The sequence below is a fragment of the Gossypium arboreum genome, chromosome 7 (assembly GCF_025698485.1).
Source record: "Gossypium arboreum isolate Shixiya-1 chromosome 7, ASM2569848v2, whole genome shotgun sequence".
Lineage (NCBI taxonomy): Eukaryota > Viridiplantae > Streptophyta > Magnoliopsida > Malvales > Malvaceae > Gossypium > Gossypium arboreum.
In genome coordinates, this window is record NC_069076.1 from 9,911,654 (window position 1) to 9,927,197 (window position 15,544).

Sequence of the window (15,544 nt, forward strand, 5' to 3'; positions counted from 1 at the left end):
TTATGGTTGATGTGGTGGATTATAAATAGAAGTTTAGGACATCACTGTCCCAATAAATTAAACAGGACCTCGTGTTTAAAGCACCGCCAATCCTTTTACCTCTTACATCTTAATTTTTCTGAATGTCTTTTTGGTATTTCACGTGCGTTTTCAATATTATCTTTTTTTAAGACTTAGAATTCAGTTTTTGTAGGATGCAATGTATTTTATTATTACATATAATATTTAAATATTTTAATTTTGTGAATGAGTAATAATATAATATTCTTAAATTAAAAAATATAAAATTAAGTGACACGAATTAAAGTTTCCTTTATCATTGAGGCTTCAAAATTATTTTTAAATTTAAAATATAATTTTAAATTACATTTCAAGTCAAAATAACTTTTTTCAAATTAAATTATATTTTTTGACTAATTAAATTATATTTTTAAATTGCAATTTAAACTCAAATAAAATATTTTGACTTCTGGCATTTCTGTATAAATGCTTTTAATTGAAATTAGTTTAATTATTCTTATTCAAAAATCTAACATATTTTTTTTATCTTACAATATCATGTCTGAATAAATATTTTATTATTTCAAAAATATTTTTAACAACAATAATTAAAATGATAAAACCCTTTTTTTCATAACTCCCCTAAGATTTTAAAATAATTGAAGTTGTTTATAAGTAAAATAATATGTTTGAAATTTATTACAAATTTTAAATGAAAAAATAATTTCTAGCTTAATATATTATTTGATAATTTTTTAATCTGATACATATATATATTTATTTGTTTAATGTAATACATTTATTTGAGAAATTTTTAAAGAATTAGGATTTATTTTAAAAAATCATAATTAATTAATAATATTAACAATTAAATTTTATTAAATTAACCTTAAAATTTAAAAAATTCACAACTATCAAATTATATTTAAATAAATTTAAATAAATTTATAAATAACACTAAATTTATTCTATTAATAAAATCATAAAAATAATATTAAAATTTAAACCAATTTTAAAACATAAAATTAAAATTTTGATTACCAGAAGTCATCATTTTTCAGTCAAAATAAGAAAAATAAATAATTTAATGACGTTATAAAAGAGAGAAAAGAACATAAAAAGAAGAAAGCACATGGGGTGTTTGATGAGTACATTGACGCACGTGCCGATAAGGTAAGCGGCAAGCCTCACTGTCTGTATGGTTCTTGAATTTCATTTCCCAGAGTCAAGGGAGACAAAACATTATATTAATCCTTTCTCTTTCCTTTTTGTACGAAAACCCATTCAAAGAACACATATCCCCTCTCCTATAACTCTGGATTCATCACTCTCCCTCTTTTATTATCATTCTAACAATCCCTTCTTCCTACAACTTAAAAAGAAACACTCTGGTTTTGATCCTTGTTGGTTTTGTTGATCTGGGTATAATCGAAAATTTGTTGGGGGGTGGCGAGTGGGGATGAGGAAGAGGGAAAGGGAGAATCCGTGTGGGATATGCGGCCACTATCACAAGTACGAAGAAGAGGAAGTTTGTGGGATATGTGGCCATAGAATTCCCCTCTCTTCTGACAAATCATCGCTTCAAGTCAGTGCTTTTTCCTCCCTCATCTTGCCTGGCTTTCTTTATTTGGGTAGCTATGATAACGCCTCTCGCTCTGAGCTTCTAAAGACTCAGGGAATTACTCATGTCCTTAATGTAGGCCCCTTCTTCTCCTTTCATTAATGTTTATGTTTGCTTATAGTATTACTATCAGCTTATGGTTTTTATATTTAAATTTATGGGTTTTGTGATCCAATGTAGTTTGGAAAAGTTGACTTATGATTGTTCTCTAATTCATATAAAAAGGGTAAATTAGGAATTGATTTTAGTGCTGTATGTTTAAGGTTTTTATGCTGCTGTTTTTGTATAATATTGATGGGTTTTCTGCATTCCAAGTATTTGGCATCGGAAGTAGGAAATTAGTAACTAACTCAGTTCCTTTTGCCTTTGCTTGTTTCTAAGTATAGAAAGGGTGGCTTTGCTTAGCATGAAGAATGGAAGGGAGTGAGAATGGAGAATTTTGTTAATTAAATGATAAATATTCATAACCACTTTCCTAGTTTATAGCTTAACCAAAGCTTAATGGAGGAGGATCTTGTAATTACATTGATCTAAAAAATTCCTATGTCAGTTGTACTACCTATTATGGAAGTCTTCTGATTATCTGCATGGTTAGTGGTATGAATGAAAGATTAGTTATAGCTTTGGGAATAGTGTGAAGTTAATAGGTGTACTATCCAGTTTTAATGAATTTTCCTTGAGACTCTACTTTAGGCCTTAACCTTTCGGGTAAACTTACTGTTGAGTTAAACTGGATATCTAGGATAAATAATGGGTAATATTCGTTGATGCTTTCTATTTGCGGATGAGGCTGAGACCACTATTATTGATCTTAAGCTGGAAACTTGGGGAAGAAGTTTGACATAAAATGTGTGATATTGATGAGGCAACACCAGAACAGGATGTGAGGGTGCAATTTATCAAACTTAGAACTAGAAATAATGGTAAGATTTGATAGTCAAATGGTCCTAAGAGCAGTTCTGTTGATCTTTTAGTCCTTAGCCTTTGAAAGGAGAACCTGAGGGTTCGTCATAAATTGAGGTTTTAAGATTTTCGTAGTGTTTAATGGAGAATTATACAACATTAAACCTTGCATGGCACTGGACCACATGCAGCATTATTGAGAAAGATGTACTGAGCTACTTTTTCACTATAGTAAAGGGATGTCCTTTCGATAGTAAATTACAATTCTATTCACAGCCATCATACATATAGAATCAGAAGGTGGCTAAACATAGCAGCCAATGAATAGCTTCTTTGTTAGATTTACACAATATCCAAACCCATATATTCTGTTTGCCATTTGCAAGGGCAAAAATTGGAATTTTGTAGGAATGGGGTCAAAGCAGTAAGAACACTTCTGTATCAAAGAATGGTATTAGGGATGAGGAGAAAATGGAATTGGGGACTGTCTCCACAGGATATGCTTTTGATATTGGAAAGTATAACTGTTAAACTAAGTTGATAGTAATACTCTAACCACCTTCCAATGCCATCAGGGAGGGAATTGGAAGGATCGTTTTGGCAGGTGGTAAGGGTGATGGTGTGAAGATCCATTCTTTTTCAGTTTTCATTATACAGTTTGTTCTCTTTGTTTGATGTTGCATCTGCTTAAATACATATTAATGGCTATCATGCATCTTAGCTTACACTTATGGCATATTCTTATATTATTTACAACATCTCTTTGCAGACTGTACCTGCTTGTCAAAATCTCTACAAGAATTCCTTTACCTATCACTGTCTGCAAGATGGCAAAATTTTACTATTTGATGATGCAATACAATTTTTAGGTGCGGAATGTTTGTGTTGTATTATCAAGTTTCAGTTTACAGTCAAAAGGTTAATTTTGGTATCACCTCTTTTGTGCATGACTTTGATATTCCCTCTTTGATGCCTCAAACATTTTTTCCTTTGCAAATTTCAAGAGGTTGATCTGAGCAGAATTAAATATATATGCTTCCTAGGGGCTCTGCATGTTCACAAATTTGAAACCTTGCTGGAATATTTTCTTTACATCTCAATCATTTTTTCCAACTTGATAATCTTGTGTGATTTGCTCTGCTCATGATGCCCTTTCATTAACCTAGTTAAAAATGGAAGTTGGAGAGTTTTGCTTGCAGGTACACGAACAATAAGTAAATAATGTTTGGTAGTTGCATTGTAGTAGCTCAGACACTTCGAGTTGACGTGTTGCATAGTTTTATTTTCTCATCGGTATATTATGACATGTGGTTCATTTCTGCAGAGCAATGTGAGAGGGATAAGGCTCGAGTCCTTGTTCACTGCATGTCAGGAAAAAATAGGTTGATTTTTATTTTACTGCTCCATTATTTTGTTATCCAAGTAATGCACACTAAAACAAACATGAGTATGTTGAAGCAGTGTTTTCCTCTTTCTCTTTTATCTTATATTATACAAGAAAGAAAATTCAAATTTGAATGCTGAAAATAGGATTTTGCATATAAACTACGGTGGAAGAACCTAGTACCTCACCCCTGAAAATGGGAGATTACCTGCTTGGTATGTGTGTAATACCTCCTTTTTTTTTTAATTGGGGAAGGGGGATCGACTAGCATTGAGGCAAAAATGCTCAGGTGTGTTTACGCTTATTTAAATGGAACAAATTGCTAGTAAGGATGATTATATTCTTTCTAACAGGTCACCAGCTATTGTAGTAGCTTTCTTGATGAAATCTAAAGGATGGAGGCTTCCACAAAGCTACCAGTGGGTGAAAGAACGGAGACCATCTGTTGATATAAGTCAAGGTATTTACTAGCTTTGACTTAGATTACCTAATATTTATGGAAGCCATTTTATGTTGTTACCTTAGCTGATTGAATTCATTCGCTTAATTTAAAACTTAAGAATGCCACTTGGTATTATTCGGAAGAGGAAAAGGTCTAATGCTGCTGCCATCACTATGTTCTTGGTTTCCGGTCCGAATTTGTTAGATCTCGTGCGAAGGGTCGATGCTTATGTTTCCTAGTGTTTAACATCCATTTGAGAGAGAATGTGGAGGTAGAAATGCTTTATTCACGAGTAATCATGTATAATGTATTTGTGTAAAAAGTAGCAAGTGTTGCAAATTTCAGTATGATTAAAATTTAGTTTAGATATTATACACTTTTGAGGCCGCTGTTCGGGGATATAGGAAATTTGCACTTCAGAACTTGCGTACATGATTGCATGACTCAAGCTAAACATTAGGTCCAGTAGACTTAATAGTTTGTGATGTTTATTCATATGTGATTTTTCCGTTGTTAATTTTTGATATATTATTTTGTACTATACTCTGATTGTCATTTGCTGTTTGGTGACTGGTAGCCGTCTACCAGCAATTGCAGGAATATGAGCAAAAGCTGTATGGATCATCAAATAGTAGCAATCTTGCTCTGCTTTCCTTCCAACCTGGTGGAGCTCCACTCAACTTCAGCCTCTCAGAGGTAAAAGATCCAGTTCCGGTTCCGGTTCCAGTTCCTATTCCTGCTTTCAGTAATATCGGCGGTGCATCTATATTTGCCCGTCTGCTACCACACGAGTTCACGTTTGGAGCCGGTCAGACCCAGAAAAATGTCTCTGAAAACCTAGCCAACCCTAGTGGCTGTGATATTTCAATGGATAACACTTAAAATGGCTGTAAATTACCAGTAAATGTCTAAATTTTCTGGCTTGTTAGATTTGGCGAGTTGGTACCTTCTTTCTCTGGGTGCCTTTGAATGTTAATGAAGCCCACACTTATGGCTCGTCCCAAATTTCATATACAAAGATAACGTCCATCCATGCATCCATACTAATTATTTTTCTTCATTTCCATATTAGTACGTTCTTGTTCTGAAGCAGTATGAACAGTTTCCTGTAATATGCCATTATAGTAGGTAATATGCTGCGCTTCCCATTTTAACAGGAGTACTGCAAGTAAAAAAACATATTACTCAATTAACATTAAACAACGAGGCATTGATAAATTTATGTCTCTTCTCATATCATCCTATAAAAATAAAGTACAAAGGAAAAGAAATTTACATCATTGACTTGCAACATTTCCAAACCAAGTTAGTTCTTTACAAATAATTTCTGGAATTATTACGATACAAGTACGCAGAATCCTGCATCTATATCTGTGTCTGTTCATTCACACAATTTCACAATTTACCTCTTATGCAATTTCTTCACCATTTTGAATTGTCTTTTAGCCGTATATATTAACACACATTTCAAAGGTTTATAATAAAACTAGTAGGCAATACATGTTTCAAGGGAGGACTTGGCTAGCCATAAAAGACCAGGGTCGTTCCGCTTTAACACTAGGTAAGTTTCTGCTTTCCCAATTTCATCCAATATAACATCTTCACTGAAACCAATCAAAAGAAGAATTTCCATGGCAGCTGCAACAACAAAAAACCTCTGTCAATAAAGATGGCCTTAAATTCTTTGCATCCAACTCCATTCTAATGCACTCTTTAACTATGCTACCCAGACTTGAAGGTGAATTTCAAATACAAGTACATATCCAACACTGAGTATCCTTTCTTTCTTTTTTAAAGTTTCCCCTTGTATTTGGAGAAACATGCCCCCATACCATGTCAAATGTGTCAAAACATGGATACTTCAATAAAAATAGCAGAGTCTGGATAATATAGTTTTTTGAGAAAGTTTGCTCTTATCCTTACTAGAGAAATGCACATTTTCCTCCTACTCTAATTAAAATTCTACTGGAAAAAGCCTCTTTAGCATATCAAAAATAAATAAAGAGGTGGAAGGAAGGGGAAAGAATAAAAAGAAACAAACCTTTGTAATTTGCAATATTTCTTTGGATTATAGGATTGGCCTGCAACGTACACCATTATTAGTAAGCACACAAAGATTGGATGAAAAAAGGGATTCCACTACATAAAAGAGTTAATACAACAGATTTAACTCATGGACAAGAGTAACAACAATTCTACCTTCCGAAGTCTTCTAAATTTCATTTCATCTGGGTGTTCAATCACATTTCTGCAAACAAAGAAAATAATTCCAGCTTTTATTGGTAATTTTAGTTCACAAAACAAAGACAACAAAATATGATAGGCAGAATAAGCATGAACTACTTCTATAGGAGTTTGCAAGAGGCAGGCCCAGTTACATGGTATCAATGCTTAATTGTGTTTTTAAGGAAATGGATATAGAATTTAAGGATAGTCAAGTAAGAAAACATACCTAATAATCTTAAAAAGAGTTTGCAGAACAACAGTTGCCTTGGTGGGATTGACTTCAGCCCGCAACATCTCAATGGCCTTTTGCAGACAGCTACAAACACCAGTCACAGTGTCTTGAATTCTCTGTAATTCTTGATCATCCAGATCTGGCTCATCAATTTTCATATAGGATATTCCCAATTGTGGTAATAGCTTATCATCTGGATCCGGCTCTGCTTGTAGTATTTCATTTGCTTTAGCATCAGGATCAGGTTCTTTATAACCTTGGTTGAAATGTGCTTGATCTTCCCAGGTTTCAGTTGTTATGTGATGACGAGGATCATAATTTGCTCTGTTCACACATCCCAAAATGCTAGATTGTGCTTCTACATCATTAGGATCTGGCTCATCTATGGTCTCACTTGTCTGAATCTTGGTGTCCAGAGCTGGCATCACCACAGGTTCAACCACATTTCCAGAACTTGAAGAAGCACCCGAATCATCAGGATCAGGCTCTTCATTTGAACTCATGGCTGTTGATTTCCCAAGAGTCATCTGAGATTGAGAACTGTTTTCAGTGGATTCAGAATGATGTTTCAGTTGCAGAGTTTCAGCATGAAGCAAATCATCCGGATCAGGCTCACACTTGTTTTGATTGTCAGCAAGGCCATCAGGATCTGATTCATAAGCATGTTTCCCCTGAGCCCTAATTTGACTTTGAATATCTAGATTTTCATCTCCATCATCCATAACCAACTCAGAATCATCAGGTTCTGGCTCATCATGTGTTTCAGATGCGTCCACATTGGCAGGAGTGTTTATCAGACGACGAAAAGCAGCAGCTACAGAAGACGCACGGGCATTTTCCAGCAAAGTTGACATATTTCCACCAACCTTCTGAGAATTTCTGCCATCTTCAACATAATATTCTTCATAGTTCTCCGAGTGTCTGATTCCACTTAAAGCGTGGCCCCTAGATTTGGTCCAGTCTAGGCTAGCAGCTTCTTCATTCAACTGCAAGCAAAGAGAGAGGAAGAGAGAGAGTAATATCAGATCAAGATAATGTTTCTTTGTCTAGACAATAATTTGATCATGAAGCATTGTTTCCTACTATAAAAGTGTGCATAGAAAAGGTAGTTTTACCTGTTTATCAAGGGCATGAAAATTTGAATCATGTTCAGAAAATACCATATGAGTCTGAAACATAAAGAAGCGCAATTCTCAATCAGTCATTTGTTAATTTTTCTCTACCACCTCCCTCCATTTTTGGGATTACGATAACTAATCATTGGTAACATTTCTACTACTCATAATTAAAATTTGTTCAAGAATGCTTACAAGTTCATGTAGAAGAGTTTTTTTTATGCTCTCATATTTCCTGAATCCTTTGAGGTCATCGGTTCGAAAACGGAGAGATATTTCTTCTCCATGATTCTGAAAGAACAAATAAGGATCAACGATAAAAAATAATGGGAAGTACAGAAGTTGAGAGATTCAAGATATGATGTTTTTCTAAGCTAAAATAGGCCATTACCTTATTAAAGCCTAGAATGCATTTGGGACTCACACCAACATAACCAACTGGAGCCATCTCAGTCATTATTCCTACACGCCATCGATGCTTTGTAAAAGAACAAGCAGAAATTAGTTTAGCAGGGCTTACAAGAGTCAGTTAACCAAATTAGTATGGGTAAATATGGATCTAATGGTACCTTGTTCATGATAGCAATGATTCCAGGATCTGCAGCAAGCATGTGCATCCTTTTTAATGCCTCAGAAGCTGGTGGGTGTAACTGGTAACAGACAGCAATCAGGATATCAGAAAAGATAAATGGTTGCCTGTCATTTCATTAGATTCACATAATGACAAATAGTACATGAAAGATAACATAATTTAAGATGACTGATGCACTTATGCATCTCTTAATTTGCAAAATCAGGAATTTAGAGCCAAAAATCATTTCTTCATCAAACAGAGGCTACCTTTTTCATAGAACTGCTATTTGTAACACCAACCATGAAGATATAACAACAGTTTTTGTGTTACCGACAACGCTCCTATCCCGATTACCCTCAGTACTAATAAATGTGCTTTTTTTTTTGTGTAAAATTTTAATTATCAATATAATCCAAGTGAATCTTGAGAAACAAAGATTGCATCAATGGCCTTTCTTTTTCAATTATTCTTTACTTAGATTCATATTATCAATGGTAATGAAGTCAGAGGTACCTCTACTCCTGGAATATGAAGAGTGCGAAAATCACAAAAGATATAAGGTCCTTGAGGAAGTCTTATTGGAACATTGGAGGGTCCATCTGACATTCGCTGCCTCAGTCTCCTTTCCTCTTCACTGAATCCAATTATTCTCATGTCTACCTTCGAGTTTTGTATAACTCGGTCAACTTCATCCTCTGATACCCCCATCATCCTGACAGATTTTCCCTGACATTAGATGAAACAAAGTACCATAAGTTGGCATAGAATGTTAAACAAGTGTGAAAAATCCAGTTAAACATGCCCATATATCACTTCCTGTTAATTACTTCAACCTCTTTAGCAATAATCCTCCAAACCATTCTTGAGAAAAATTTCAACCAAAGACAATTACGCCCGTGGCTAAGAAATATGAACAAAACAACACAAACAAGTTGCTTTCTAACTGAAAAGACATGCTCAGGCTTTTGAAACTCAAAATCCAATTGTCAACTGAACATAAATTGTGACTCATAGGGATTAGACTATTAGCATATTCACCAATTGCCTCTCGTTTGGGTGAAAGGAAGCTTATTGTACTTAGCATTAAACAATAAACCTTGTAATGGATATATACACTACCATGAAAACTGAAGCCTCTTGCAAACTTAAGCATGAATGCTCATCTGAGAAAGGGTGAAGCATTCGCGAGCCTTTGCCCGACAATTGGGGAACAATAAGGCGCATAGTATCCGACTTAACATCAGTCAACTTCTGCAGCTCATCGCCTAGCTCCTTGAGATTTGCACCAGAATCCATTTCCACCATATACTTGTTTCCTCTCCATATAACAGTCACATTCACCATATTTTCTCCCTCTTCTGTGTTGCACTATAACATTAAATAAAAAAGAGAAAAAGAAAAACTTTTAATCACTTTCTAAAGCAAAAGATTTTCATGATCACAATCACAATCACAATCACAAACACAATCTTTTTCCTTTTTTAAAATTCCCAAACAAATATCTGACTTCAAAATTGAAGTTTGTTGAATAAAGGTTGTCAATTTAACAACTAAATTTCAGCACCCAGATCGCTATTTAAATTGAAAAAAAAAACTCAATTTATAGCAGAATTGAACAAATTTTTACATGCAAATTAAGGTTTAAAATGAAGAAATAAGGATGAGAAAAAAGAGCCAGATTGAGAAAATTGATGGAATTTTGTTTTTACCTGAGGAATTGATGGGTATTTTCTCTTACAGGGGAGGGAATATTCTTCCTGAGGAGCTATTAACATAAAGGGGCAAAAATAAATAAATATACAGCAAAATTACGGAGTAGTCGGGGTTTTAATTTACTTGTATATATAGGAGGAACGGGTAGCTTAGGATAAGAGGCGGTACATACATTTTAACACGTTTAAGCTAATCTGCGCGGCTGTCTTGGGTCTTCCTTACGCATTTGCTGGCGTTTCGCAATTGGGAAGTATCTGGAACACTGAGATCGTATCTTTTGTAAACGGATGAAAACGAGTCTGACCAAAAAATAATAATAATAACCATGAAATGGACAACTTTAAAAATTTTGCTATAATTTCGTCTGTTTTTTTATAACATATCACCAACCCTTGTCTTATCATTGTAAAAATATATAAATTTAAATATATTAAAATATATTATTTTTTATTTATTTAGAAAAACAAATATGATCTATTAAGATTATCTAAAAAGAATTTTATATTTATAATAACATTTGATACATTTAAATTAGAAAAAACATTTAAACAATATATAACGATATTTTAACCATGAATCATATTTAATTTTTTTAAAATTTCAAATAAAAGATAAGTATTTGGTTTCCACTTTATAAAATGAAGTCTAAGAGTTAGTATTTTTCTAACCTTTTATGGATAGATCATAAAGCAGGTTTTAAGGTTAGAAAGCTAATCTTTTATCAGTAAGAGGAAATCTCACTCTCATAAAATTCATATTAACTAATTTACCTTTATATTATCTCTCATGTTTTAAAGCTCCAGTCAAAGTATCTTATTAGAATGATAAAATTATATAAAGCTTTCACAGGAACAATGAGTTTGACAAAAGAAAGATTCATATGAAAAGCTGGGATTGGCTATGGAAGCTAAAATTTAAAGGGGGATTTAGTATTCGAAAAACTAGATTAATGAATCAAACTCTTCTAACTAAATCGGCCTGGAGAATTTATAATGGAGACAATTGACTAGTTCATAATACTATGCATAAGAAGTATTGTTCAACAATTGGGTATGATAATGGTACAAGTAAAAGTTTTGACTCCTGGGTTTGAAAAGACATTCTTCATGGTAGAGATTTGTGTAAACAAGGGATAGACTGGAAAATAAGAAGTGGAAATTAGTTGATCATTTCAAGTGGGCATATACATGAAAAAGATGATATTGTAGTCATTGGTTTGAACAATTACGTTAATTTGACTGAGTTGATTGCAAACAAGAGTGAGGAATGGGATGAGAATAGATTAGCGAGGTTATATGGTCAAGTGATTGTAAATACATTTAGATCAAGATCATTATCTATTTTTGGTGGAATGGGTAAAAGGGTGTAGGCTCTCAACAATAATAGAGAGTACTCGGTCAAATCAGGATATAAATGCTTAGATCATAACGTTATGGCAGGGGATAAGGATAATATTATAAGGGAGTGTACAGCTACTGATTGGAGGAAATTATGGAAATTAAGGATTCCTTATAAGATCAGTTAATTATTGTACAAGATTTATGTGAAAGCATTGCCTTGCAAAGAGGAACTAGGAAAGAGAACTAATGGGTTTGATATGGCATGTAGTTTTTGTGGAAAACATACAAAATATTATGAACATTTTTTTCTATATTGTGATTTGGCAAGAGTAGTATGGCTAGGATCAAATATAGGATTAAAATTAGAGGTGTGTATGGGCTGGGCCCATAAAAAAATTCCGTCCAGTTTTCAAGGCTCAGGCCTGGCCCGACTAAAATATGGGCCTAGAAATTTATTTAAACCCGGCCCGTGAAAAAAATGGTAGGCTCGAGTCTGCCTGTCCGCCCAACTATATCAATTTTTTTTATTTTTTATTAAATAAAAATTTTAAAATATAATAAATCAAATACATTTAAAAACATAAAAATAAATATTAAAACAAAAAATAAAAATGAGACTAAAATAATTTTTAAAATAATACGTAAATTAAAAATATAATAAAAAGTAATTATATTAAAATTGAAACAAATTAGAACTAAATTAAAACCAAATTATATTAATAACAAAAGTTTTACAATATCAAAATAACATTAAAAACAACAAAAGAGTAAAGTAAAAGTACTAAAGTTACTTAAAATTAAAAAATAAAAAATTAATATTAAAATCGGCGGCCCTGCTAAAAAATCTTGCCCGGGGCCCAGCCCATTTTCTAAATGGGCCTCGTTTTTTGTCCAAGCCCATTTTTCGGGCCTATATTTTTATTCAAACCCTCCCATTTTTTGGGCGGGCTCGGCCCATGCACACCTCTAATTAAAACTAACAGAATTGGATCACATAAGTGTTAGAAGTTTCATTTTGCATGTGGTTGTTAGAGGGAAAGGTTTCAACACAAACCTTTCTTCTTTGCACATAGAGGATGTTTAACATATGATAGTTTGTATTTTATGGAACTTATTGATTCATAGAAATAACTTCTATTTTAAAGGACATGAAATGAATCCTATCAATGTCATCTGTAGAGCTCAAAACCTTCAAGCATAATGGTTACAAGCTTTTCAGGAAAAACAATGGAGAAATGATAGAGTGTGCTATATTCGTGAATTGCAGGGCACGGTATTTAGAAATATTGCACCATATCATAACATGCCTAGATTGTTTTAGTTGTTTAGAAGAAAGGGAATGTAGAAATTGGAGTGGCCTATGCTATCTTTAATAGACATGGTTTGTGTAGATACTCAGTTTTGGCTACTATCATTTTTATCTTTTCCTTGATATAAATAATATTATATTTTAGGAAATTATGCTATCATGTCACACCCCAAATTTGAAAGATTCGAGAAGAAGGTGTGCAGATGTAAAGTTGTTTGTTTTGACACACTCTGGTAGTTAGTTCGCCAATTTATTAGCTTCTGGCTAGCTAATGTTTGGCGCATAGAGTACCCGCCCATAGAAGTTTCTCAAGATTTAATTCATAAAGTATTCTTCAATTAAAGAAAGAGTGTGACAAACTAATAGTACGCCTCAAAATGTTGGTTGAGCATGATGCACCTACTATGTATATGTCAAAGCTATAAGGGGTTAAAATGTCTTTAAGGCAACGCTATTTTATCACTATAAGTGAGATACACCAAGTTTACTCGATTGATATGTAAAACAGGTTCTCTAACGTGATTGGTTGATAGTCAATTGAATGGTTTGACTAGTCAAATAACATCAACATAAGATTTCTTTTATATTTTCTTTGATTTTTGAAGGATATTAAAAGGATAACTTATGTATACATTTGTCACTTGTCAAGATCCATTAAGAGGTATTGGGTGTATATATATATGGTAGGAAGGGAACGTTGGGATGGTTTTTCTTCCTTCAATATTTCTCTATAGTTTTTCTTCTTAAACTTAAATGTTCTCTTATTCTTTATTAAGTTGGAAGCCAAGTATTTGAGTTAATCAGTAGATGTTCCATCTCTCGGTAAGTCTGATAACTTTGCATGTAGAGTTTTTGAATGAATAAATATGTTATGAAGTATAAATAGTAAGATACGAATAAGAGACCCTATATGGGGGTCATCTGTAATTGAGATGTTAGCAATCTGTCTGTAAATGGGTTTTAATGGTAGCTTAATGTTTTTTAAGCAATTGCTGTTGTTGGTTCGAAAAGAACGTTCGAGTTTGAGAACTCCAAACTATAGTAGGTGAGTTTCAGGTGAGTCCTTATCCTAACTCATGCATGTTAAATTTATAAGAGAAATACTTATGTTAATGTCATCTCAAATGTCTAGTAAGTAAGTAAAGTATCGTAATGTTACTACATGAATAAAAAGAATGCAAATCAGTAAGATGAGTGCACAAATCTAGGTAAGTAAATGTGGTGTTAAGTAAGTAAATCTTCCATTTGTGATGCCTCCAATAAGGCAGGTATAGTGCTAATCGAACATGCATATCACGTTGACCATGAAAACATTGATGGTGTAGCCTCCGATGAGATACAAACCAGACTGACAGAACACGAAATGAGGATGTGTGAGTCTATGAGGCTAAGACCCATGGCATTGTATGTCAATAAAAACACTCATGGTGATGCCTCTAGAAAGATATGGACTGAATTAATAGATTATGACATGAAGTTATGTATAAGACTATGTGGGAGAAGCCCATGGCAATCTCTAAGGTAGGACAGGACAACAAACACATAATTCTCTGTGACATCTTCCTGGCATGTTCTGTAAGGTCTTTATGGCGTATTTGATGAAGAATGTGTGGCTTATTCTGTGTTATTTGTGATATGTAATCTGTAACGCCCCTGTGACGAAGTCTGGTCGAACGCTTTTGTGTTGTGACCTGGGTAAACTTCAAGACTTTTTTGCTAATTAATGTGATGATAGAGAATTGGTAAGTTTAATGATCTCTCTTCTTGGTTAGTTTTATGATGGAATTTAAATATGATTAGTTTTATGATGGAATTTAAATATAGTCTAAGTAAAACTTTTGAAAGAGTCTATAGTAGTGTTATCTGAAGGGTGAATCCGCCATATTAGTATGTTAGTACAGAAAATCTGGCGTATTCGTCATTATGAACAAGTTAGTGTTCGACAGTCTTGAGTTTATCTATGCGATTCAAGAAAGTAATCTTAGTTATTTGGTAACCGCCAAATCTAAATGATTTTCAGTCATGTATAAAGGCCATCTAGGATCTAAGTTGTTTTGCCAAGTTAAGCGTTCTCGTGATTTGTAACATAATTGTTTGGAATTTTTTAAATTGAATTAAAACATTCAATTATCAATGTAAGTTATGATTTTTGGGTTGATTTGAGATACAATTTGATTGGTATTTTGATAGTTACCAGAATCAATATGAGAATCCGCCAAAGGTAAGGTTAGTATGAAGTTCTTAAAATATTAGTCAGTTTAATTATCCGCCAAGAATAGTGTTTGTGAGTAACCATCCTGAGGGAAAAGTATTCAATATTTGTTAAAAAAAAAATCTGTCGATGGTAGGTTTTGTATGTATATTCTTTTGAGAAGTACATCTGCTGAGAAGGATATGACATCTATATTGAATGATGAAATCTGGAATCAATCCAAAGGGTGAATAGAATAGTCAACTGTGGAAGTGGATGAAGATGTATATGTCATTGTGGGAAAGTATCCGCCAAAAACATATATGAAACCTAAAGCCTTCAAGATGATGAATTCAACTGGAAATACTTCCAAGTAATTTGGAATTAAAACTCACTAAGCTCGTCTGAACTTACAGGTGTTTGTTTATGTTTCAGGTTCTGCTGTAAGAGTGGGTACACCAAGAGGGACCAAGCCAAGAGTGCACCTGAGTAGT

General features: G+C 33.4%; 2 protein-coding genes across 5 annotated transcripts; one reads left to right on the top strand and one right to left on the bottom strand.

The window, feature by feature from the left end:
* Positions 1–1,130: 1,130 nt before the first annotated feature.
* Positions 1,131–5,899, top strand: LOC108489287 (protein-tyrosine-phosphatase IBR5-like). Of its 2 annotated transcripts, none has more exons than XM_017793719.2 (5): positions 1,131–1,696; positions 3,294–3,393; positions 3,849–3,906; positions 4,262–4,368; positions 4,928–5,899. In XM_017793719.2, the coding sequence occupies exons 1-5, from the start codon at positions 1,460–1,462 to the stop codon at positions 5,230–5,232; spliced, it is 807 nt and encodes a 268-aa protein (XP_017649208.1). In that variant the 5' UTR covers positions 1,131–1,459; the 3' UTR covers positions 5,233–5,899. The 2 variants fall into 2 exon arrangements, with proteins under 2 accessions (XP_017649208.1, XP_017649209.1); XM_017793720.2 differs by having other exon boundaries at positions 1,131–1,585.
* Positions 5,561–10,600, bottom strand: LOC108489286 (uncharacterized). 3 transcript variants are annotated; one of them, XM_017793718.2, is made up of 12 exons: positions 10,383–10,599; positions 10,207–10,262; positions 9,617–9,865; positions 9,011–9,223; positions 8,493–8,573; positions 8,315–8,401; positions 8,119–8,214; positions 7,924–7,977; positions 6,803–7,794; positions 6,550–6,598; positions 6,392–6,431; positions 5,561–5,988 (listed from the first exon to the last, which is right to left on the bottom strand). In XM_017793718.2, the coding sequence occupies exons 3-12, from the start codon at positions 9,839–9,841 to the stop codon at positions 5,837–5,839; spliced, it is 1,989 nt and encodes a 662-aa protein (XP_017649207.1). In that variant the 5' UTR covers positions 9,842–9,865; positions 10,207–10,262; positions 10,383–10,599; the 3' UTR covers positions 5,561–5,836. The 3 variants fall into 3 exon arrangements, with proteins under 3 accessions (XP_017649207.1, XP_052886559.1, XP_017649206.1); XM_053030599.1 differs by lacking the exon at positions 10,207–10,262 and having other exon boundaries at positions 10,383–10,600; XM_017793717.2 differs by lacking the exon at positions 10,383–10,599 and having other exon boundaries at positions 10,207–10,376.
* Between the last annotated feature and the right edge of the window lie 4,944 nt (positions 10,601–15,544).